Below are 26,234 nucleotides of genomic sequence, written 5' to 3'. Positions count from 1 at the left end.
GCGTGCGTGCGTGCGTACGTGCGCGCCCTCCCGCCCGACTGAGTGGCCGGGCGGGGGTCGGCCTGAGCTCTGAGCGCCGCCGCTACAGTTCGCAGTCGTGACTCTGTAGGCGGAAGCGTAGGGACAAGTCTGAGCGTCACAGGCTCCCCACAAACAACCGCGTGACCCGGGGAGTTTCCCCAGGGTGTGCAAAAGCACAGGCACCCCCTCAGTTCTGGGGTGAAGGTGGGGGTGGGGAAGGATGCGCCCGCGTGTTCGCTGGGGAAGGGATGAGGGCGCCGGGCCAGAGAGGGCGAGCCGCGGGAGCCTGGGTGGAGAGGCGGGCTAGGCGAGGTGGGGCTTGGCGGGGGAAGTGAGTAAGGGCCAGAGGCGGACAGGCCCGCGGATGGTGGGGTGAGGGAGCGCGGGGACTGGGCGACCCCGAACCGACGGGACAGGGTGAGGTTGCCGGAGCACCCGAGGTGGACTGCGAGGGACGGCCCAGCTGTTGGGCCCAACAGGGCAGGGGTCTGACATCTGGACGGGGTGGGAAAGCAGCCTCGCATCCTGCCCTGGGGAGTCGGGAGGAGCCCAGTCCCATCCAGCTGTGCAAACAGGAGGAGGAGCAGGAGGTCCCAAGCCTAACCTTGGGAGAGGGGCGAGAGGGGTGGTCAAGCCGCCGTCGCCTCGACGGGCCCCCGCGGTGCGGGTTGCGCCAGCCTCCTAGGAGCCCGACGCAGAAACTTGTTGCAACAAACAGGCGACCGCGGGTGCCCCTAGCAGCCAGCGGCAGAGTGGGTGGGCGGGCGAGAGGGAGGGGAAGGCTGGCGGACGCCGCAGCGAACTGGTGGGCAGACCCGGAGTCGCCGCGTAAGCGGGGCCGGCTCAGTGCGGTGCGGCAGGCGCGGCTGTGCGGCAGCGGAAGTCCTTTGTTGCAGCACAGTCCCTGGCAGAGCCAGAGCCTCTCCGCGCAGCCCAGCCCGAGCGCCGAGCGCCGCGCGCCGCCGCCACTGCAGCTCGCGGCCCCTTCGCCTCCGCCCGCCTTTCCCGCGACTGATTTGCCTTAAACTCCCTAAAATCTCCGCAGCTCTGGTTCCTGCTGCGGCCGGTAAGTATTTGCCAGTTGTGGGGCTATTCGCGCAACTTTGGCCCGGGCCGGAGGGCTACGGGCCGTGGGCCTGGCGGAGTGCGGGGCCAGAGCGGCGCCGACCCGTGCGGGGAGCCGGAGCGCGGCGGACGCGCCGCAAGGATCCGGCGACGGGCGGCTGCCAGGCCGCCTGCTTGCTGCCGGCGCGTCAGGTCCCGGGCTTGCGGCCTCCCCGGGTCGGAGGCGAAGCCCCTACGGAGACTAGTTCCCAAATTAGTTACCTTCTTTTCTTTCTTTCTCTGCCTTTATTTTTTTCAAGGGGGGAGGGGAGGTGTAGACGGGAGGCGGGAGAACGCGGTTGATTGACGTGCCCAGAGCCCGCTTCTCTCAACTTACAGCTGCGGCTCCGCGGCGGGTGGGAGGGGAAGTGTCCCGGAGCCCCAGGCTGCAGACTTGGGCGCGCTCCGAGGGAGGAGGCGTAAGAGCTGTGCACATTCTCGCTACGCTCTTTCCCACCCCCTCTCGCTGGCACACACGCTTTTTGTTCAGCAAAAAGTGGAAGGTCTGAGTTTGGGAATTTTCAGTGGAAAAGATGTTTCCTGAGAAGGAAGTGCTTTCGCTTGCAGTGGTGGGCGCTTACTAGAAGTTCGGTAAATGTTGGATGCAGAACGGGAGTCGTTACTACTAAAGTATGTAGGCAGGTTCTGAGCTCAGCCACCCCACCCAGTCTTCCTTTCTACCTAAGCAACGCGTGTACATGATCTGAAGGGTTGACATGACATTTTCTAAATTGGGCGCGTCAGGAAGAGGTTGATGAAAATCCATGACATTTTCCGGGACATTTGTATGTATGTGATAATATTCTTAAATCGATTATTCAGCGTGGCGGTACGTGCAATTCTTCATTGGTGTTAGTATATTTCCATACGGTATGTATCACAAGAACAGCTTTGACACTCGAACCCAAGGACTAGTCCGAGGCTTTTTGAGGCAACCTAGAATCAATGTCTTGAGCTAAAGCTGGAGGGACTCTGGAGCAGATTTGGTGAAGCATCGTGTAGTTCTCATAACTTACAAAGCAAGTCACAGTCTTCTTTGAAACGGAGAAATTAGACTCTATGAAGTTTTGTCAGTGCAAATAGATATGACCTGGAGAAACGGGGAGAATTGAGTACAAAAAACATGAAGCTTGCATGATGGCTGGCCATCATTTGCTCAGAACCTCAAAACTTTGCTTTTGAATCACTTTCTGGATATCTAATAAAGTCGCAATAAGAACTGGATGACTTTGGGAGCTAGTGAGGGGTTTCCTTCTCTTAAAGAAACAGGAAACTGGGCCGGGCGCGGTGGCTCACACCTGTAATCCCAGCATTTTGGGAGGCTGTGGTGGGCGGATCACCTGAGGTCAGGAGTTCGAGACCAGCCCGGCCAACATTGGGAAACTCCGTCTCTACTAAAAATACAAAAATTAGCTGGGCGTGGTGGTGGGTGCCTGTAATCCCAGCTACTCACAAAGCAGACAGGAGAATCGCTTGAACCCGGGAGGCGAAGGTTGCAGTGAGCCGAGATGGCGCCACTGCACTCCAGCCTGGGTGAGAAGAGAGAGACTCTGTCTCAAAAAAAAAAAAAAAAAAAGAAAAGAAAAAAACAGGAAACTGAAGCATAGTGGAGGTGAAATGCTTTTCCAAAGATTAATAAACAAAGTCTACCATAGGGCCTTCAGTTAACCTCTTACATTCATTTTATGAGCAGGCTTTCTTCATTAATACCACATTTTCATGATATTGAATAACTCAGCGCAGTCTTTCCTGAAGCCTTTCTGTTCTTCCCACTCCTAACATGATGGCCTACTTTTTTGGGGGTTTTGTGGGGAAGGGACTGGTGTATCATTGTCAGAGAAAAGAGAAACCATGTTTAACCAGGGCTTTGGCAGAGCATGAGCACAGTCACAGCCACTTGCTTTTGACCTTGTGCTTTGATTTCAGTTTAACACTGCTAAATTTTGGTACTGTTTACTCACTCTCCTCCTTTGCCAGGCTCTGGGGAAGATACAGTTCATGGACCTTTTTAAGAGTATCTCGTGTTCTTTGCAGCACCATTTCCCTTTCTAATGTGCATGAGAAAAGAAGTACCTGCTTTCAGCCTTGCCCTCTAGCCAGGAAGAGCACTAAGCCTTTGCTATTCATCTTCTGGTACAAAGGGGAGGAAACTATCTGGTATAGAAATACAGAAAAATTCCCATAGATTTTTGTTAAGCTGCAATCTGTTGTCTTCCCAAAAAATTGAGGTATATTTGAGAAACATCTTCTTGAGAGGTCACTTTGGTTTCTATAGAATGTTTTCTGACATTTTCTTCTGTGCTAGTATCTCACACTATTTTCTTATACTCTTAAGTGAACCAAATTAAGGGTTACTCATGTCTATTTTTTCTCCATATGGAAATAATTTATTATAAAATCCTTGCTCTTTGTAAAAATCCAGCCTATACTGAAGTACATAAAATGCAAAAATGAAAGTCATTTTGACTCCCACTCTCCAGAGATAATCACTGTGTACAATCAATTCCTTGTTTAAAACACGAGAAGCAACATTTGATCACAGCCATGCTGCTGTGTGTGCCTCACTCTGCCTGGGGATGGCCTGTGGTGATTCATGGACTCATGTTCTGTGTTCACATTACTAAGGTTGGTAAGAATTGCCAGGTAGAGGAAAGGGGAGTGTTTTGCATTGGGCTAATTTAAAATTATTTGATTAAGTAACAGACCTGAGAGTTTAAATATAACTGGGCTGCTATTTTAGATTTGTCCTTATTAAGTACTGACTGTACGAGGGTGGGCTTGTTTTCATACTTTGTTCATGTTAATGTTGTTGTCTAGCATCTGATGGATTGATTTATAGCATCAAAACAAAACAAAACCCTCACCTTTACAGAGAGTTTCATAATTTAGGAAAGAGTACGTATATTTGCTGTGAAGACCACTGCCAATATATCCCTGTGCTGATAAGGGAAGGGGCTCCCTCTTGATCAGCACCAAAGATTGCATGCTGAACATATGAAAGGAAATTAGAGGAAAGAAAAGTCAATCACTGTTTTCAGATGTGGCATGAGAGAGACTGATATTGGGGAGGGGGCAGCAGAGACTCACTCCTTAGCCGTATGTATTTAAGAAGAATGAACTGCGAAGAAGTTGATGATGATCTAAAAACATAACCCCAAAATAGTACATAGAATGTTAATTACAACATTGGTTATTTGAGGATGTTGGGAACTTGGGTGGTTTTTATACTACTCTTTGAATTTAAAATTGTTTTCAAAATAAAATTTGAAGATTAAAGAATTATCAACTAGATTTTCTTTTGTCTATATGAGATGCATGCAGTCCTAATTAGAGATAACTGAAGAACTCCATTCCCACTTTGAATCTGAAGTATTAGAAGAGGGCATGCTTTGGTGGACAGTGGAAGTCAGCAAATGAATGGGGATTTAGGGAAGGGACACGACATTCTCCCTGCAAGATGGGGCAGTAAGAGAATGATGAGAGCTTTTAGATTTATGAACAAGGGGACTCCGGGAGGCTTAGAATGTTCCAAAGGAGGACTTCAGTTAATAGTCATATTCAGAAGAGTGTTGTCTGGTTTACACAAACTGAAACTTAGGGCTTTGAATCAAGAGTCTCAGCTTCTACTTACAAGATAAGCAATTTCAGGGAAGTCAACCACTGAACCTGTTTCTTCATTTGCAAAATGAGGATAATAAAAATACCTATCTCAGGGTGGTTGTGAGATCAGTTGTATAATGTATGGGAAAATCCTTTGTAACTTTTCAACCCCTATATAAAAGTTGCCGTGATTGAAATAAACAAAAAATTGATAAGCAAAATAAAACTTACCTGTTTAAACATTTATTCATTCAAAAATTTATCAAATATCAACTAAATGTCAGACATTTGGTAATGACTAAGATACTGCCCTAATCTCAAGGAGCTTACAATAAAGCAGGAGCCAAGTAATTGCAATACCTGCCTTAAGTGTGGTAATAAATAGGGCATCCCAGTTTGACTGATGCATTATTGGTACCATATAGTTGTATGTATAGGCTGTTTTGGCAGTACAGAAGAGAGACATCTGCCTCACCCTAAGATCAGAAGAAACTTCCCAAAGAGGCCAGGCACAGTGTCTCTTGCTTATAATCCCAGCACCGTGGGAGGCCTCGGCAGGCGGATTGTTTGGTCTTAGGAGTTTTGAGACCAGTCTGACCAACATGGAGAAACCCTGTCTCTACAAAAAAATACAAAAATTAGCTGGGTGTGGTAGCGCATACCTGTAGTCCCAGCTATTCGGGAGGCTGAGTTGGGAGGAATGCTTGAGCCTGGGAGGCGAAGGTTGCAGTGAGCTGAAATTGCCCCATTATACTCCAGCCTGGGCGACAGAGCCAGACCCTGTCTCGGAAACAAACAAACAAAACTTCCCAGAGTTAGTTGAACATTGGAAAGGTTCTAAGCAAAAGAAGAGCATGTGTGAAATGGCAAGGCTTTTACTGTGTTAGGTTATTTGGGATGGGGGGAATCTTAGATTTAAGGCTTAAGAATGGAGTTAAGTGTCTTAGAATGAATGTACATTTTATGATACTTTTTACTGGTTTCATTTTGCTGAATTTTAATTATGAGTGATGTTTTCAGGATTTTGGTTTGAATTAAACAAAACTGGAGCCACAAAATTGGAAACAATACAATTTTTATAAAAATGTGTAGGATCTGCTCAAAGAAGGAAACTGGGCAATCCCTCCCATCATCATAGAAAGAGCTGCCTCACTAGTTATTCATTCAGTAACATTTACTGAATACTTAATACTCCAGAGAAATGAGAAAGCCAAAGTCCTCACATTAAAGTTGCTCACAATCTCATGGGGGAGACTACTACATAATTACAGTGAGTTCTTACTTAGCGTTTACTCTGTGAGAAATACTACTTCATAATAACTCTAAGAGCTAGAAAGGATTACCATCCTTACTTAGATGAGAGATTGAAGCACGAATTGAATAAGCAACCTAATCAAGGTCACACAGTTAATAAGTGGCAGAGCCAGAATTTGAACCCAGGCAGTCTAGTTAGTTTGTGCTTTAATGCCTGCTTTATGTAGCTGTTCTGATTATTAAGATATAGTGTAATAAGTGCAAAATAAGGAGATAATACACAGTGAGATCAAAACCTCAAATAGTGGGAGAGAAAGGTGTTACAGAGGCTTTCTGCAGGAGGTGATAAACTGATTTTTAAATGATAGTGGGAGGTTCAGACCCAAAGAACCAATCGGCATGAGTAAAACTGGAGGGAAGGTAAGAAACACATGAAGTATACTGAGTGTGTGTGGAGGAGGGTGGAGGTGGTGACAGGCAGTTTTATGTTGCTTGAACATGAAGATTGAAGCAGGAAGTAGCTAAACATGTAAGACTAGATGGGTGGGCATGGGGGCTTTGTATGCTTCAATAATGATTTTATACGTTAGCCTGAGGCTATGTGAGGGGAACCATGGTAGAATAGTGTGATCTGATTTTTCTTCTTCATGAATCGTCAAAACAGCATTGCTCTGGGAAGAAAAAAGAATTATCTGAGTGAATGATTTGAGGGACTGGTTGAGGAGCCTATATTAATAACTCAGGAGTGATAATAGAGGCCTCATGAGGGCAGGGAAGGTAGGGATGGAATAGATGGGCAGTTTTGAGAAACAGTTAATGGGAAAATCGGCAATACTTAATGGTTGATTATGAGGGAAAAATTCTAGGCAGCTCCCAAGTAGTCTGGGTGATTGGTATGTAGTGGTGGCAGCTGAGACGGGGCGGGGGGAGCATTTTTAAGTGTGTTCTGGACAAAATCTAAGTCCACAGAATTAGCACTTTGAAATAGAAGTCCTACAAAACGAACCCTAAGAATACGAATGTCATGTGCAATAAGGGACTTCCTGGTAAAGCACTTTTAGCTGAGAAGTGCTTACTGTTTACACAGTGCCCTCTGGTGGTCAGAAGATGCTGTGCTGCCTCTTCAGGATGAATGGATCAAAATGTACTTTTCCTCCTCTACTTCTGGAGGGAGAGAGGAATATTCCAGAAGCCACTGTGTTCCTTCTGCTTTCTGTGTGGATAAGTTCATTTCTTAGAACTATAATGCAACTGAACTACAGAAACATCTCACTTATTTGTAAGTTACTTGGTTGGCAGCCTCAGCTATCCAGGGCCTTGGCCTCATGCAAAAGAGGAAGGAAATTTGATCGCCTGTCAACAAAGTTCAGGAATTAAAACTTGATATCTTTCTTATGAGCATTTCCCTGGGTCTTCGGAAAATATGTAGATTCAGTTTCAATAAGTTTTTGTCTAATTTCACAGCCAGGAAGAGATTGAAATGGTGGGCCGCAGGAGATCAGCACACCTTTTAGAAGTGACAGCTGTTGGCTTGCAAGTAAGGAGACAGAAAAATACTAACCAGCCAACAAAGCACAATCTCCAAAATCATAACAGTCTGAGGCCATTTTATTTAGATGCAGACAACCCTTGCAAATTTGAACAACGACTATATTTCAGCAAAACACAATTGTTTCAGAGGAGAAAACAGCCAGCCAGGTGACGCTATATGTGTAGGCTGCAGTTAAGAGTAGTATGAAGAGCCCTAGACCAGGACTAAGGAGACCAAGGTCTTATGCTGACAGCCACTAAAACTAAATGTGACTTTGAACATGTCATTTAACTTCTTAGCGCCTCAGTTTGCTTTTTGATCTATAAAGCAGTGGGTTGAACTTGATCATTTCATAAAATTCTATAAACTGTAATTATGACATTATTTAAAAAAAAATCGTACTGTGCTTAGATTGAAAAGCCAAAGGATCATTTGTCATCTCTAATTTATTTACGAGTCCTGTGAGAAGTATGATTATCCCAATTTTATAGATGCGAAAAGTGGGCTTAAAGAAGTAAAGAAGTTCCTGCATAGCTAAACTAGTGGTAGAGTTTGTATTCAAACAGTGTACATTCTCTGGATTCTTTTTTTAATTCTTTCACTTGACAAGCATGTATTAAGTGTCAACTATGTGGGAAGAGTGTGCTAGGCACAAGGAACACAAAGGCCATTAAGCCTTGTCCCTGTCTTTGAGGCTTCAGTATAATAGGCATTGCTGTATCACACTGCTTCTTGGTGTCTTGTCAGTGCTGTTGATACAAATAATACTACTGCACTTTTAGGCTTAATATACAGCTCCATTATGTCTTTAGGGTGTGGGTATAAAACTAAGCCACGATTTATAGCATTGTTTCTATGGGAATATGTGTTTCAAGTTCCAAATAAATTAAAAATAAAGTTTTAGGATATAACCCAATTATAATTGCAGAACTTCCTGTACTAAGTACTGAATTTGGAGACTAATGCACAGCCACTAGTGCAGATAATGAATAAAATTTTCTAAACTTGATCATTCTGTCATTTACGTGCCTTGAAATCAAACCTCTTATCTTTGGGAGCCTCTACAACTGGTTATTCCCGGAAGTTTCAAGGAGAAACCCAGAGAATTCAATTAACTTTAGAGATTGTACTCTATACCCTGCAAGATGTATTCTAGGAAAGAATTTTGCCAATGTGACATTATTTTTATAGATGGCAAAATCTTTAAGGCCATGATCTTGGGCAGCAGAGACATATTGCCTGTGTTCCAATCCCACGAAGTTCTCTCTTTATGATATTAGGAAGGTTATATAACACTGTATGCCTCTGTTATTTAATCTGGAAAATGGGTCTTGTAGCAGCATCTGCTTTGTAGGGTTTGTTATGAGGATTAAATGCTAAAATGATACTTATATATGCATGCATATATATAAAATGATACCTATATATGCATGCATGCATACACATGCACACATATATACATACATGTATATATCCATACATGTATATATGCAATATATATGTGTGTGAGATACTATATACATGTATGGATATATATATAAAATACATATGTATAATATATCCATATGTGTATATGTGTTATGTGTGTGTGAGATATATATATGTATGTATGTGTGTGTGTGTGTGTGTGTGTATATATATATATATATATATATATATATATATCATCGCCCTATACATCTGCCTGGAACACAGCCTGGCATATAGTAAGACATAACAAATGTTAGCTATTCATGTTATTAGTGTATTACAGTTGTCATTTACTCTGATTTGATAACCTTCATCTACCAGTCCAGTAAAGCAAGTCTACCTTCCTCCCATTACATTTTCAGCCATGCTGCTGTGTACCCTTCTCAGTTATTTACATATACATCTATATAAATGCCCAAACGCCTTACCCTTGCTGTTTATCCTACTCATTCATCAAGGCTTTATTCAAATCCTACATCCTTCCTAAAGCCTACTGTTTTGGTATAATTAATGCTTTTCTTCTAAACTCTTGCTGAACTTTGTTCAATATAGTTTATTTTTTAATTTTTATTTTATTTCATTTTATTTTGAGATGGAGTCTCACTTTATCACCCAGGCTGGAGTGCAGTGACTCGATCTTGGCTCACTGCAACCTCCACCTCCCTGGTTCAAGTGATTATCCTGCCTCAGCTTCCCAAGTAGCTGGGATTACAGGCATTCACCATCATGCCTGGTTAAGTTTTGTGTTTTTGTGGAGAAGGGGTTTCACCATGTTGGCCAGGCTGTTCTTGAACTCCTGACCTCAGGTGATCTACCCGCCTCAGCCTCGTAAAGTGCTGGGAGTATAGGCATGCGCCACTGCCCCTGGCCTCAAAATAGTTTATTAAACTGTCCTCAAATTGTTTATTGCTTTCAAATTTAATCCCTCATATACAGTTATCTCTCTTGTACACCATCCTTCTCCACCTTCCATTTCAATGCTTTATACAGTGTTAGGAACATTGTGAGTATTCAATACATTCTGATATTCTGATGTTATAACGTAAGAATCCTTTCATTACATTTTAGGCTTTTAAAATAGATAGTCTGTAATCCTCAAATTAAATTCATATGAGTACATATATTCAACTTATAAGACATAGAAATAGGTAATCTTTCTTGAGATCCAGAGGTAATTGTAAGTCAGTCAGAGATTGGGGTGCTGAATGGGGACTGTGATGCTAGGCTCTCTAGACTTTCACTGAGGCTAAGGAAATCATCTTCATATGCCTCATTGGTGCTGCAAGTCTATGACGCAGTTTAGAGGGTAATTATTTGCCTCACAGAATCAGTTTAAAATTCCTTTCAGTTACTTTTTTATTCACTGGATATGCTTATTTATAGGCCCTTAAATTATCATTGACCAAGGCTGGAGCAAGAGAAACTTCCAGCAAAACTGTTATTTCCAATTTAAGAGATCTAGCAATGGATGAAAAATATTTCTGAAATCTTACTATGTCAGTGAGAAATTTACTGAAATAGCTTATACAATATAACTTAAGGAACACATCTATTGAATAAGACTAGATTGACATGTATGGATAAAGCCACATTACAGGTAAAGAGTTCAGATGAGGGTAATCACGTGTGCAATAGCACCTAGCCAGTGAACCCTGTATTAAGGACTCATGCCCAGTCCTTGTTTAGTGTTCTTTACAGAAGGCCATACTGTATAGTACCAAGGAAGTGCTGTATAGAGGTTATTACTATCTGGGTGGTCAGAAGTCCTTGTTCTCTAGTCCTAGAATGTACTTCAGCACAGTTAACTGTACCCTGATACACTAAAAACCCTGTATCTTTGTCTTCTGTAGAATGAGAATGTTAGACTAGATTAGATCTCTCCAAGCTTTAAAAATCTATGACTAAATTACTTAATATGTTTAACGTGTTTGGTGGCTGCTTTTAAACTTGAAATGAGCTGGTAAACTTTTTCAGACTAAAATTTTAAAAATCCAGTGTAAAACTCTTTGGATCACCTAACTGTTTAACTCTTGCTGAGTTCTGCGCAGTGGGTATCCTTCCAGCCTTCGCGTAACTCTTGGCATTATATAGTTTGTTTTCCTTATCCAAAAGAGATTAAGCCCTTTGAGTCACATTGGAAGGTTCTGCTCTCAGCCCCAGCCCTTGACTTCTAGCTGTGCTAAACTTGTCCTACCAGTGATGCAGCTAGTAATACAAACAAAAGCAATCACAGATTTCAGTCATAAAAATAAGAACAGCTGAAATACAAGCTGTCCTTTTACTTAAAACCTTTTAAAAGCTTTACTAGACCATAAAGTTCACTAAATTTTTTAAGTAGAATTATTAAAGAGGTCAAAAAAATGAAAAGAGAGCAAACTCATCTTGGAATTTTAGTGAAATAATAATTTAATAAAAGTGAATGCCATATAAAAAATTTTAATGAGGCTGGGCGCTATGGCTCATGCTTGTAATCCCAGCACTTTGGGAAGCTGAGGCAGGCGGATCACCTGAGGTCAGAAGTTTGAGACCAGCGTGGCTAACATGTCAAAACCCCGTCTCTACTAAAAATACAGAAATTAGCATGGTAGTGTGCACTTGTAATCCCAGCTGCTTGGGAGGCTGAGGCACAAGAATTGCTTGAACCCAGGAGGCAGAGGTTGCAGTGAGCCAAGATGGTGCCACTGCACTCCAGCCTTGGCGACAGAGTAAGACCGTCTCAAAAAAAAAAAAAATTAATGAAAAAATTATCTTCAAGAGATGAGCTAAAAGTCACAGGAATTTAGATCCCTTCTTCCCTGCCCCATACTCCTCTATCTCTTTTTTGGTGTATTAATCCTTCTTAAAGCTTTTCTGGGCTGGGCATAGTAGCTTATACATGTGATCTCAGCACTTTGGGAGGCTGAGGTGGGAGGATTGCTTGAGCCCAGGAATTCGAAACCAGCCTGGGCAACATAGCAAGACCTCATCTCTACAAAAAATATACAAAAATCAGCCAGTCATGGTGGTGTATACCTGTAGTCCTAGCTATTCAGAAGGTGCAAGGTGGGAGGATTGCTTGACTCCAGTGAGCTATGATGGCACACCAGCCTGGGTAACAGAGTAAGACCCTGTCTCAAAAAATAAAAACAAAATAATTAAAATTTAAGAAAAATGAAAAAAGCCTTTCTGAATGAGGTATAACAGGGACAAAGTTGCTGGTACTAATATGTGTGAATGATTGCTATTATAAGTTTATTCTGCCTAAAGTCAGTTTTACTCAGTACTTGGATGTTTGCATAATAATGTTGCTTAAACTACAATTCTAGTTCAGCCTAAAAACTGTTGTGTTAGGATTAAAAATTAGATGCAGCATTTGTTCAGCTTCCATTTGTTCAGCCTCCAGCTCTATAGTGGGATTTACACTCTGGTCTGTCTGATCTAGAGCACTTGTTCTTTCTACTACAGCATGGTGTCTTCTTCTGTAGAGTAGGCACTTTACGGAATACATGTTGAATGAAATCACTGATCTAGGAAAAGTAAAAATTCCTTGAATGGTGTATCCTGGATATTACAGAATACTTGTGCTACTGCCGATGATCAATACTTTATATAGTGCCTGGTACACCAAAGGTACTCAATAAATATTTGTTGAATTAATAAATGTGCATTAAAATGCTATAAGCGTTCTTATTTGTTTTAGTGTTTTATGTTAATAAAAGAATATGTTCTTTTACTCAGTTGAATTGTAACTATAGCTATAGATGTGCCTAACATATTGATCTTCTATGTAGTTGTATTAATTTTGGTTGCTGATGATAAAACTGCTATTCATCTAGATAGGAAAGGGTCCTTGGAACTTATATGCTCTTTATATCATTATTTCAAACCTGGACTATTTATTACTTGAAAGTTTTTATAGATTAACTACTGGCTTTCTAATGGACTCTTATTTGGATGGAAATTTTAGGGTGATCAAGTCAAATGTATCCTGATGCTTAAATAAGCATTGCCACCATTACAACATCTACTATGACTTTCATTATTACATGCCAAGCACCATACATTTCACACATTGCCTCTGTGAACCCTCATAAATGATATTGTATTTGAGGTATATTATCTCTACCTTCACAATTCAGGAAACTTAGGGTCAATGAGGATAAGCCAGTTCCCAAAAGTGGCCAAGCTAGATAAGAATCCAGGTCTGTCTGATCCCAGGCCCATGCTCTTTTCACTGTACTATACTGTCCTCAATAGCATTTTGTTCCTGCTTTAATATGGTTACTCATTCTCCAAACAAGTTTGTTTCATTTTTGAAATACTCTTGTTAATAGAAAGTTTTGGTTTTTTGGAAATAATACCTATCCCTCTGTCTCTTACCCTATGGTTCATTATTTATTACATGTCTCTGAATCCTACAAAAATGACTGTAGACATAGAAATCTCATCCTACTTAAAACAGGCTTGAGTCAGCATTTTTGTGTATTTTTCTCTCTCTTCCCCCCCCACCACCTTTTGAATAGCTTGTGGTGTGGATTTGTTTTATATAATTCTAACATAATTTTGTACCTTGTGTTTATTTATTTGACTCTCCTTCCTGAACTTTTTTCCCACTTCTGTAGTTTCCATTCAGAAATGTAATTTTTAATTCACTGCCACATGACAGTGAATTCTGGGGCGGGCATAGATTTACCTTAACTCCTTTTTTTATTAGGCATTCAAATTGGAACTAACACATTAATGAATATCTTTGTGCATACATTGCTTTTTGTATTTAGATACATGCTGAACATGATTCCTCATAGCGTTTTACAGATACCTGAGTTACAGAGGTTTGAAATATTATACCTACCGGAAACTTGATCTGGCCTCCAGAAAAGGTGCAGTGGTTGCAATTTTAAGAAGGCAGCAGGTCTCATCATAAGCCATCTTTATTTTACCAGTCCCATATCTCTAGCTGTGGAACTTTGTGTCCTAGAGGCAGCAGGATGGGCATATAGGTAGTGAAAGGGGTATGTGACCCATACTTGATCTGTGAGGAACAGATAAAAAGCAAGTAGAAGTTCGTAAACTTAGATACTCTTAATTACTACTACAGGGCTTGAAGAGTTATAGGACTGAAAAGTGAACATTTTATTTCTCTGAACAGCTTGTTAATGTTCTTTTTAAGTTCAGTCAAATTGCGTAGGAATTTGTTTTTAAGTAGAAGATAGATTCTGAAGCTTTACGTGTACAGATTAAAAATGGAGGCTAAAATGTGATCTTGTTTTAACTTTATGATAGGATTTCTAGTGCTTTTTAATATTTCCTCTCCTTTCTTCCTTATCCAAAATCAGCTTCCTACACTAAAAATACTTAAATGCCCACTAATAGTAAATCTAATGTTAAATGAAGAAAACTTGTTGCAGAGAGGTGTATATATATAGTATGATATCATTTAGATTAAAAAACATAATGAAAGCAAAACTATGTGCCTGACATCTTGTAGCTACTCAATATGCTAACTGTGTATATGTGCATCTCAATAGACCTGAAGGCATATAATCCAGAGTGTTCGAAGGGGTTACCTCTGAAAAGAGGTACGTCACTTAAGGTGTGTTTTTATTCTGTATGCTTCTATATTTGAATTTTTGCTAATTTTTTTTTCTTGAGATGGAGTCTTGTTCTTGTCACCCAGGCTGGAGTGCAGTGGCGCAATCTCCGCTCACTGCAACCTCCACCTCCCAGGTTCAAGCAATTCTCCCATTGCCTCCACCTCCCAAGTAGCTGGGATTATAGGCGCCCACTACCGCGCCTGCCTAACTTTTTTGTATTTTTAGTAGAGACTGGGTTTCACCATGTGGGCCACACTGGTCTCGATCTCCTGACCTCAGGTGATCCTCCTGCCTCAGCCTCCCAAAGTGCTGGGATTACAGGTGTGAGCCACTGCGCCTGGCCTTACTTTCTTCTTTTAACAATTAAAAAAATAGAAGAGGCCAGGCATGGTGGCTCACACCCACAATCCCAGCACTTTGGAAGCCCAAGACAAGAGGATCGCTTGAGCTCGGGAGTTCAAGACCAGTCTGGACAACATAGCAAGATCTTGTCTTTACTAAAATATTAAAAAAAAAAAAAAAAAAAAAAAAGCTGGGTGTGGTGGCATGCACCTGTAGTCCCAGCTACTCTGGATGCTGAGGCAGGAGGATTGCTTGAGCATGGGAGATTGAGGCTGCAGTTAGCTATGATCATGCCACTGCACTCTAGCCTAGGTAATAGAGTGAGACTCTGCCTCAAAAAGAAAGAAAGATAGAAACGGAAGAGCTGGCCAGGTGTGGTGGCTCATGCCTATAATCCCAGCACTTTTGGAGGCTGAGGTGGGCAGATCACCTGAGGTCAGGAGTTCAAGACTAGCTTGGCCAACATGGTGAAACTCCATCTCAACTAAAAATACAAAAAAAAATTAGCTGGACGTGGTAGTGAGTGCCAGTAATCCCAGCTACTCCAGAGGCTGAGGCAGGAGAATTGCTCAAACCCAGGAGGCAGAGGTTACAGTGAGCCAAGATCGCCGTATTGCACTCCAGCCTGGGCAAAAGACCAAGACTCTGTCTCAAAAAAAAAAAAAAAAAAAAAGAAAAAAAGAAAAGTTTTACACTCTAAGGATAAATAAAATACCTTCTGAAATAAACCCACTGCTTCTATATACCCTGAAATGCATGTTGAGCAATATGAGACACATTCTAACTTTATAGAATTATTGCTTTTTCAATAATTTAAGACAAAGGCACTGATCAAACTTGTTCGTTTAGTGCCATTTCTATATACTCTAATGCGGTTTTTTAGTTTTTATTTTTGGGACAGAGTCTTGCTCTGTTACCCAAGCTGGAGTATAGTGGCATGATCATGGCTCACCGCAACTTCGAACTCCTGGGCTCAAGCCATCGTCCTGCATCAGTCCCCCGAGTAGTTGGGACTATAGGTACCTCATCATACCTGGCTTTTTAAGGCGAGGTCTTGCTGTGTTGCCCAGGCTTAATAGGGTTTTTAAAATAGATTATTTTATCAACACATGGCCAATCTTGTATCATCTATTGCTCCCCACACCTACCCCATTTATTTGGAAGCATATCTCAGATATATCATTTCATCTGTAAATACTGAAGTATATATATCCAAAAGATAAGAATTCTTAACACAACCAAATTACCTTTCTCACATTTAAACAATGAGCAATAGTTCCTTATTATTAACCATCTGATAAGTTTTTAATACTTTACAATCTAATTGCTTTCAGTTTAAGTTGCTGTTTTATTTACTTTCATTACTCATATCCTTCAAGAGTTGTTTTCTTTTTTTGTTTTTTGAGACGGGGTTTTTGCTTTGTCATCCAGACTGGAGTGCAGTGGTGTAATCACAGCTCACTGCATCCTCTACCTGTTGGGCTGAAGTGATCCTCCCACTTCAGCCTCCCAAATAACTGGGACTACATGTGATGCCACGACACCTGGTTAATTTTTTAAACTTTTTTGTATAGACGAGGTCTCACACTCTTGAGCTCAAGCAAAGTTTTTCTCTTCGCTGGCTATTTCGGTAATTCTAACTCCCAAAGTGTTAGGATTACAGGCCTGAGCCACTGCACATGGCCTCCTTCAAGTATTTTTAAATTAATGTCTTTTTTTTCTGTTCAAATTGATTGATTGATTGCTCTGTCACCCAGGCTGGAGTGCAGTGGTGCAGTCTTGGCTTACTGCCACCTCCGCTTCCTGGGTTCAAGTGATATTCTCCTGCCTCAACCTCCTGAGTAGCTGGGATTACAGGCACCTGCCACCACGCCTGGCTAATTTCTTTTTAGTAGAGATGGGGTTTCACCATGATTGTCAGGCTGGTCTGAAACTCCTGACCTCATGATCTGCCCGCCTCAGCCTCCCAAAGTGCTGGGATTATAGGCATGATTTCAATATGAAAATCCTGAATAAATAAATGCCTGGGTGTCTTCATCTTCAAATTTAAAAAATGATTCAGGTATATATTATTGAATTTTATTATATTAGAATGGAAAGCTCTTCATATCTTGATTGTAATAGTAAAGTCACACAAGTCACAAAAGATAAAATTTTTGTCAAGTGCTTTTTACATCTTCTCTGACTTTAATATTTTTGTTTTACATAGGTCTCTAATTAATAGAAGATGGCAAAGCCCAGCCACAGCAGCTACGTCCTTCAGCAGCTAAACAACCAAAGAGAATGGGGTTTTCTCTGTGACTGTTGTATTGCAATTGATGACATTTACTTTCAAGCACACAAAGCAGTTCTAGCTGCCTGTAGCTCCTATTTTAGAATGTTTTTCATGAACCATCAGCATAGTACTGCACAACTGAATCTCAGCAACATGAAAATTAGTGCAGAATGTTTTGATCTCATTTTGCAATTTATGTATTTAGGCAAAATTATGACAGCTCCCTCCAGTTTTGAGCAGTTTAAAGTGGCAATGAACTACCTACAGCTGTACAATGTTCCTGACTGCTTAGAAGACATCCAGGATGCAGATTGTTCTAGTTCAAAATGTTCCTCTTCTGCTTCCAGCAAACAGAACAGCAAAATGATATTTGGGGTAAGAATGTATGAAGATACTGTGGCTCGAAATGGCAATGAAGCCAACAGGTGGTGTGCAGAGCCAAGTTCAACAGTAAATACACCACATAGTAGAGAGCCTGATGAAGAGTCTTTACAATTAGGTAATTTTCCTGAGCCACTATTTGATGTATGTAAAAAAAGTTCCGTGTCCAAATTATCTACTCCAAAAGAACGTGTATCAAGACGCTTTGGACGGAGTTTTACCTGTGATAGTTGTGGATTTGGCTTTAGCTGTGAAAAATTATTAGATGAGCATGTGTTGACCTGTACTAACAGACATTTATATCAAAACACAAGATCTTACCATAGAATAGTAGATATTAGAGATGGAAAAGACAGTAACATCAAAGCTGAATTTGGTGAAAAAGATTCTTCTAAATCGTTTTCTGCACAGACGGACAAATACAGAGGAGACACAAGCCAGGCTGCTGATGATTCAACTTCAACCACTGGAAGCAGAAAAAGTAGCACAGTGGAGTCTGAAATAGCCAACGAAGAGAAAAGCAGAGCTGCTGAGAGGAAAAGGATTATTATCAAGATGGAGCCAGAAGATATTCCTACAGATGAACTGAAAGACTTTAACATTATTAAAGTTACTGATAAAGACTGTAATGAATCCACTGACAATGATGAATTAGAAGATGAACCTGAAGAGCCATTTTATAGATACTATGTTGAAGAAGATGTCAGCATAAAAAAAAGTGGTAGGAAAACTCTAAAACCTCGAATGTCAATAAGTGCTGATGAAAGAGGTAGTTTAGAGAATATGAGACCCCCTAACAACAGCAGTCCAGTACAAGAGGATACTGAAAATGCATCTTGTGAGCTGTGTGGACTTACAATAACTGAGGAGGACCTGTCATCTCATTACTTGGCCAAACACATTGAAAATATTTGTGCCTGTGGTAAATGTGGACAAATACTTGTAAAGGGTAGGCAGCTTCAGGAACATGCTCAACGATGTGGTGAGCCCCAAGATCTGACCATGAATGGGTTAGGAAATACTGAGGAGAAAATGGACTTGGAAGAGAATCCTGATGAGCAGTCTGAAATAAGAGATATGTTTGTTGAAATGCTGGATGATTTTAGGGACAATCATTACCAGATAAACAGTATCCAAAAAAAGCAGTTATTTAAACATTCTGCCTGCCCTTTTCGATGTCCTAATTGTGGCCAGCGTTTTGAAACTGAAAATCTAGTGGTGGAACATATGTCTAGCTGCTTAGATCAAGATATGTTTAAGAGTGCCATCATGGAAGAAAATGAAAGAGATCACAGACGAAAGCATTTTTGTAATCTGTGTGGAAAAGGATTTTATCAGCGGTGTCACTTAAGAGAACACTATACTGTTCATACTAAGGAGAAACAGTTTGTTTGTCAAACATGTGGAAAGCAGTTTTTAAGAGAACGTCAGTTGCGTCTGCACAATGATATGCACAAAGGCATGGCCAGGTATGTCTGTTCCATTTGTGATCAAGGAAACTTCAGAAAACATGACCATGTACGGCATATGATTTCTCATTTATCTGCTGGTGAGACTATATGCCAGGTCTGCTTTCAGATATTCCCAAATAATGAACAGTTGGAGCAGCACATGGATGTTCATCTGTATACATGTGGAATATGTGGAGCAAAATTTAATTTGAGGAAAGATATGAGATCACATTATAATGCCAAGCATTTGAAAAGAACCTAAGTGATGTTCTACTGTACTAATGTTTAGATGATAGCAGATAAAACACCAAAGCAAAGGATATGAGCTATTTAGGAATTGATTATATAAGATGATTTGTTAGAAACAAATTTCAAGGCCCTTTTAACTATAATAATTTTGTTTAGGATTTTAAGTATCTACATTTAGGTGTTAAATGTTTATCATTTTTGTTGTTTCTTAATAGAATTGTTTTTAGTTTTTCTTAGCTATGATTAAAATTACTTTTAAATGTAGACTACAAGTGGTTGTTACCCATTCAATGACTATTAAACTTTAGTTTTTCATCAATAAGGTGATGACTTCACTATTTCTATGTGGTTTTCTTTTTTAAAGATTGTGAAATTTTAGACCCAGAATCATTGGCCATTTCTGTTTAAATTTTAAAAATTCTTTGATTATTTGAAACTATCCCATTCACTTTTAGTGAATTAGCTACTCTTTATTCCCCCTTATTAATGAAATTCATATTAAATTGACAAGCTTATTAGGCAAGTTAGGTGCACTGAATCTAGCCTTTAAGGTTGACATGGGCTCAAACTTGGCCTTTGATGGACCTGAGAAAATGTTTATAAATTAATATTTCCTATAATTGATGAAATACTATCATTTAAATATCACATGTAAAACTTATATTAAGTGTAAATTCCAATGGCTTTACCTCACTTGAAAAACTAGTGGGGATAAGCCATTTTGTTTTGTGATATTAAATTTATGATAGTTAATTAGGAAGACATATCTTGTATTCATTAAAAATATTTTAATTTAAAATATTCTGATTTCTAAAGTGTTAGTTTATCAATTATTTTTGTTTATAAATAGACTTTAATAGCTTTCTAAGAATATGACAACTAAAGGAAAAAATGATTTTTCACCTTTAAAATTACATACTTTTGGAACTTTGAGATTTGAGAAAGCTTCCTGTATATTGATAAATCTAATAAAAAGATAAATTATAAATCTGGTTGTTCTATAAAAGTAGAGTGCACAAAAAAATGTCTTGTGTTTTATACTACCTAAGATTTGGAGAAAATGCGTTGTGGCAAATTGCCGTTTATCGCCATACTTTATTATTATCATTTTTTTCTGTAAAAGACTATAAAACTTGAGGATTATAAAATAATCACAGAGTATATAAATGGAGACAGTTTAACATTTTTTCAGTTAAAGTAGTAGTAGTGTTGTTGCTGACAGAGGGTCTACATAATTACATGTAAATTAAAACATTGGCAAAACTGACCCACCAATAAACACATCTATTGAATAGAATGCCTTTTTTTTTTTTTTTTTTTTTTTTTTTTGAGACAGAGTCTCGCTCTATCGCCAGGCTGGAGTGCAGTGGCGCGATCCTGGCTCACTGCAACTTCCGTTTTCCTGTTTCAAGCAATTCTCCTGTCTCCGCTTCCTGAGTAGCTGAGACTACAGGCACGCACCACCACGCCCGGCTAATTTTTTGTACTTTACTATTAGTAGAGACGGGGGTTTCACCATGTTGGTCAGGATGGTCTCAATCTCTTGACCGCGTGATCCGCCCGCCTCGGCCTCCCAAAGTGCTGGGATTACAGGTGTGAGCCCCCACGCCTGGCCATAACAGAATGTCTTTTAATGTGAATTACTTGAAATATAATACCCTCTTCATAACGAAAGGAATTTTAATTAACTTAATTTAAAAAATATAAATTTGTGATTCTGAACACTAATAGCATTGCTTTTTTTGTTCACATATTTATAATATGCAAATCATATTTTGTATACAATTTACATAAAAGAACAAGTTGCCAAGAGAACTGAGAGACATACTGGCTAGGACAGATCTAACTGAAAGCATTAGAGCACAATGTGAGCTCACATATTTGTGGGGGATATGTTGAAGTATTAGTAAGGTTAGGAATAGCACAGGAACCAAGTGCAAAATTAAAATAATGGGAAGTGGTCAGGGGACAGAGGTAGAATACACACAAAAATTTTCTTAAAAATTTAACAGCAAAAGCAGGAAAAGTGATTAGTCTTACTCTTACACTAGTGTATCAAGTAATTAAATATGAAATCCAACTTGAAATGTGTTATGTCTATTACTGGTAGGAACCTGATAAAAGTTCTGTAACCCAGAGACCATCAGAGAGTAGTATAAAGAGATCAGATAAACCAGGTTCCCAAACTACAGTATATAGTATCATAATAATGGACATAATTTTCTTTGGGATCACTTTTTTTGTGACTCATCAAAATTTTTCTTGCAATGGCTTTCCCCATCATAAAAGAAGGCGGCTTTTTCTAAATACTACCACTCTTTGAAGAAAGGACTATCTATTCCATTAGGAATGGGCCTTAATTTAGTGTTTTGACATGTACTAACGAGCAAATATATAAACATTACTCTCTGATTTTACATGACTGAGATGTTTATAGTTTTAAAAAGCCATACTTCGATGTTGGTTTCTGAGTTTCATGTTACACAGGACATACCTTTTTATTTTGGAACTAGCTACAGGGCAGCACAGGCTTCTCGAAAGTGGAATGTACAGTTCTCCTTATCAGGGCAAAAAGTTAAAGACTACTTGCTTTCTAAATTAGGGAAAATGAAAAATATCTAGCACTTTTCTCCAACCCAGTTCCCTCATATCTCCTTCCTCTCCTGGGGTAGAGCTGCAGAGCTGTCTGTCATTCCTTGCTGTTGCTTCTTGCCCTCCCTGGGTGTGAGTATAATGAATCAACTTTGTGGAAGCTGCCGATCTGCCTTTGTAACTTAGGTGCTTAGGCTCCAAATCTAAAATGAAAGGAAAATCGACACAGATATATAGTGGAATCAAATATTTTCTCATAATCAAATTCTCTTTCTATCTCATGAACACTATGAGACCCTTTTGCTTTGACCCTTTTATTCTAAACAGTAAGAAAACTCAGAGGAATGGTTAGCAAGCTTGCCACCAATTGCAGTACAATATAACTTGCATGTTCTACGATTCCTTAGTAAACAGGACTAAGAATCTCAGAAATTAATAAAGCACAACCAAGGCAGCAGTAGATTAGGACTTAGAAATGTGTCTTCATCTCCACATTTGTAAGGTAAAAATATTCAGAGAGGCTAGATATGGTGGCGTGCATCTATATAGTCCAGCTGCTGGGGAGGCTGAGGCAGGACGATTGCTTGAGTCCAGGAATTCCAGACCAGCCTGGGCAATGTAATAAGACCCTAGCTCTACAAAAAAAAATTTTTTTTTTTTAATTAGCAGGGCATGGTGGCATGCACCTTTAGTCCCCAGCTACTTGGGAGGCTGAGGTGGGAGGATCACTAGTGCCCAGGAGTCCAAGGCAGCAGTGAGCTATGATCACGTCATTGCACTCTAGCCTAGGCAACAGAGTGAGACTCCATCTCTGAAAAAAAAAAAAAAAATCAGAAATGACCCACATAGGTTAAATGGCATATGGCAAATGTTTAATGTGTAATTAACAGTTTCAGTATGGACAAAAATTCAATTAGAAGGATTCCAGAGGGGCAAGTAATGAAAAAAAAAAAAGGACAGTTTGCCAGGGCAGTCAGGACACTAATTAAAAGGAAAAATAGAGGCCAGGTACTGTGGCTCATGCCTGTTATCCAGCACTTTGGGAGTCCAAGGTGGGTGGATCACCCGAGTTCAGGAATTCGAGAACAGCCTGGCCAACATGGCAAAACCCCATCTCTAATAAAAATATAAAAATTAGCCAGGTGTGGTGGTACATGCCTATAATTCTAGCTACTTGGGAGGCCAAGGCAGAAGAATCTCTTGAATTTGGGAGGCAGAGGTTGCAGTGAGCTGAGATTATGCCACTGTACTCCATCTAGCCTGGGCAACACAGTGAGACCCTGTCTCAATAATCATGAAAAATTACATTTTACTGTAGCTAAAAAATATATGAACAGGATATAAAAATGGAATAAAAAACATTGAAAATTATAGGTGAGATGAGCAGGGATTAAAAATAATATGATTATAATTATAGAATGCCTAATGGAACAATTTTATGAACAGGCCAAGGATATGCCTAAATAATTGAGATATTTTGTGAGTAATGATGAGGAGAGGAAAAAATAATTGAGATATTATCTTTTATATTCTAAAATGTAGAGGTTGGTGGTGGTTGGCAACTTTTTCTTTAAACAATACTCATTCCTGTATGTCAGTAGTTAAGAAACTTCCATATTTATTAAATTCCTGGAAAATCTCCCCCAAAACCAGTTTAACCATTGTAATATTTAAATTAAACATAAAACTTGTGTCATTGTTGTTAACAGCTAAATCACTACCAAAATAAAAAAATCTGAGTGTATGTGCACAAATGGTTAAGAATAAAGAAATCTGGTATACCTAATTTTAACTGGGTTTTTATCATGAATTAAAATTTAAAATATTTTCCTTTTTTTTGCCATTAATCTGTTTTGGTCAGTTCCTCAACTTTACTTACTACCCTCATCTCCTTTGTAACATATGTTTCTCAGTGATAAATGGCCAGTGCTCTCCAGACATCCTAGCATCAACAAGTTCTAGGATTGCAGGGTGCCAAAAAGCTCTGGGGGAACATATCCTTGTAGAATCCCTCCCATATCCTTGATAACCTGAGGTGCAGTAAACTGGGGGTGATAGGACGAATGCCAGGAAACTACAGCAAGTAGTGTTAAATTTGGTGTTAAGAACTTGAAATTGCATCCCATATTTGGAAACCCACGATCCATCCATCCTATGGCTCTCAATAACCCCAGCATCCATTTATTTAGTGCACTCTATACTGTGCTAATTGCTCTACATACATAATTTTAATCTCCACAGCTTTATGAGGTAAGTATCATACTAATTTTCCAACCTGACTGAGGTTCAGAGAGATTATTTTTCCTAAATCACACAGAAGCTATATATATTAGAACTGGAGTTTAAATGTAGGTTTCTGACTTCTACATTCCTGTACTACACCTACCAAGAAGTACAAAGAAGGGCCTTTTCAGCCTAGGAACACGTGATAAAGCTCCTATGAGACTGCTCCTTGTTCATCTGTCATCTGCTGTGCCTGGTAAGGTGGCTAGTAATAGTGGGTACCCAATTAACATGCTGAATAATGTGAAAACGTGAGTGGAAAACAAAACTTTATTTAAATGGTTGATTCAGAATGGTGTTTTAAAAATAAAAAATGCTGTGTGTTTTGATTTTCCTTCATTTAAACTTAAAACAGTTAGTGCTACTGTCAGCCATTTTGAGGGGCCAATAGTAGGTACTCAATTAAAAATTAATTTGAATTCAACTTCCACACTTCTATGTCTGTGACCTTTTCTTCCTTTATTTCCCCTATTCCTGTCCTTTATGTTTTAATTTCTCCCACCAATCTCCATTTCCTTTTACTGGTTATGAGACTGTTGAGTTGAAGGACTCAAATCATTTGAAAATAAATATTCCCAAGAAAAAGCAGGATAACAGAATAACCAGATTCCTCTTTTTGCTTTAACAAATTATGTGGATAGGAAATTCATCATATTAGCCAGGCATGGTGGCTCACACCCATAATCCCAGCATTTTGGGAGGCCAAGGTGGAAGGATCGCTTGAGCCCAAGAGTTTGAGGCCAGCCCTAGCAACATAGTGAAACCCCATCTCTACAAAAATTAACAAATTAGCTGGGCATGATGGTTCATGCCTATAGTCCCAGCTACTTGGGAGACTGGTGAGAGGATTGCCTGCACCTGGGAGGTCGAGGCTGCAGTGAGCTGTGGTTGTATCACCGCACTCCAGCCTGGGCAACAGAGCAAGACCACATTTCAAAAAATAAAAACAAATAAATTCAACATATCTTGGGCTAAAAAACAGAAGAAGCCCCTCCCCCAGTTACCATATGTGATTGATTTTATTAAGATTTATACAGCGATCTAAGTTCGCCTAAAAATAAAACTTGGTTAGTCTAGCCACTTATAATTCAATTTCCCAAAATACCTATGGATTTCTAGGGTAAACTTATATAGACAGTCTTGTTCATAAAACAAATGAAAGTTAATTTCAGGAAATGACAGATAGCTGCATAACCACCCTAACCTAGCAGCAAAAGTAAAAAAAAAAGTTATTTAATGGTTTAAGTTAAACAATCTCCCTCAATCTAATATTATTTTAACTTTGTGCATCTCTTACCTGATTTCTATACTACTATGTTAAACCTACTACATTAATAATCTGGCTACCATCTACCAAATGCTACTTTTCAAGTGAGAACAGAAGAATGAGATGGTGAAGATTCCATGGGCAATGTCTATATAATCATATGAGGGTTAAATATAGCCAGATGTGGTGGCTCATGCCTGTAATCCCAGCACTTTGGGAGGCCGAGGCAGGTGGATCACCTGAGGTCAGGAGTTCAAGAACAGCCTAACAAACATGGTAAAACCCCGTCTCTACTAAAAATACAAAAATTAGCTGGGTGTGGTGGCATGCACTTGTAGTCTCAGCTTCTTGGGAGGCTGAGGCAGGAAAATTGCTTGAACCTGGGAGGCGGAGGTTGCAGTGAGCCAAGACCATGCCACTGTATTCCAGCCCGGGTGACAGAGTTAGACCAAATCTCAACAACATCAAAAAAATCTATGTATGTGTGTATACATATATGTGTGTATAATTTTTGTGCCTCACTATGTGCAAGTTACTGAGCTAGATTCTAGGGGAACAAAGATTAAAAAGACATGGTCTGCCTCTCAAAATTTACAGGGTTAGGGAAAGAGTGGGAGAGGGAGATAGGGCTCCTACTGAGTAGTGGTGACCATACTCCATTTTTTTTTTTTTTTTTTAGATGTTCAGTCTTAGGCTAAAACTTCTGGTGCATTAAAAACTTTTGCTTTATTATTTTACCTTTTGCTAACTGTAAAGCTATAAATTTCCAGAGTCAGGGACTCTTTCTTCTGGTTTTGGGCGCGGTGGCTCACGCCTATAATCCCAGCACTTTGGGAGGCCG

General features: G+C 39.9%; 1 protein-coding gene across 3 annotated transcripts in view; it reads left to right on the top strand.

Moving 5' to 3' along the window:
• The first annotated feature begins 34 nt into the window (after positions 1–34).
• The window catches only part of ZBTB1 (zinc finger and BTB domain containing 1), a 28,198-nt gene continuing 1,998 nt past the window's right edge, over positions 35–26,234 (top strand). The window contains exons 1-2 of one of the 3 annotated variants that reach the window (XM_032246088.1): positions 35–1,087; positions 17,105–19,020. In XM_032246088.1, coding sequence (XP_032101979.1) covers positions 17,123–19,020 — 1,898 coding nt within the window. In that variant the 5' untranslated portion in view covers positions 35–1,087; positions 17,105–17,122. Of the gene's footprint in view, positions 1,088–17,104; positions 20,544–26,234 lie in introns of those variants that run through there. The other 2 variants (XM_032246086.1, XM_032246087.1) reach the window with 2 other exon arrangements.

This window comes from Sapajus apella, unplaced genomic scaffold (genome assembly GCF_009761245.1).
Source record: "Sapajus apella isolate SASKATOON/1434 unplaced genomic scaffold, GSC_monkey_1.0 scaffold59, whole genome shotgun sequence".
In the NCBI taxonomy this organism is placed as follows: Eukaryota; Metazoa; Chordata; class Mammalia; order Primates; family Cebidae; genus Sapajus; species Sapajus apella.
This window is presented reverse-complemented; position numbering and strand designations above follow the sequence as displayed.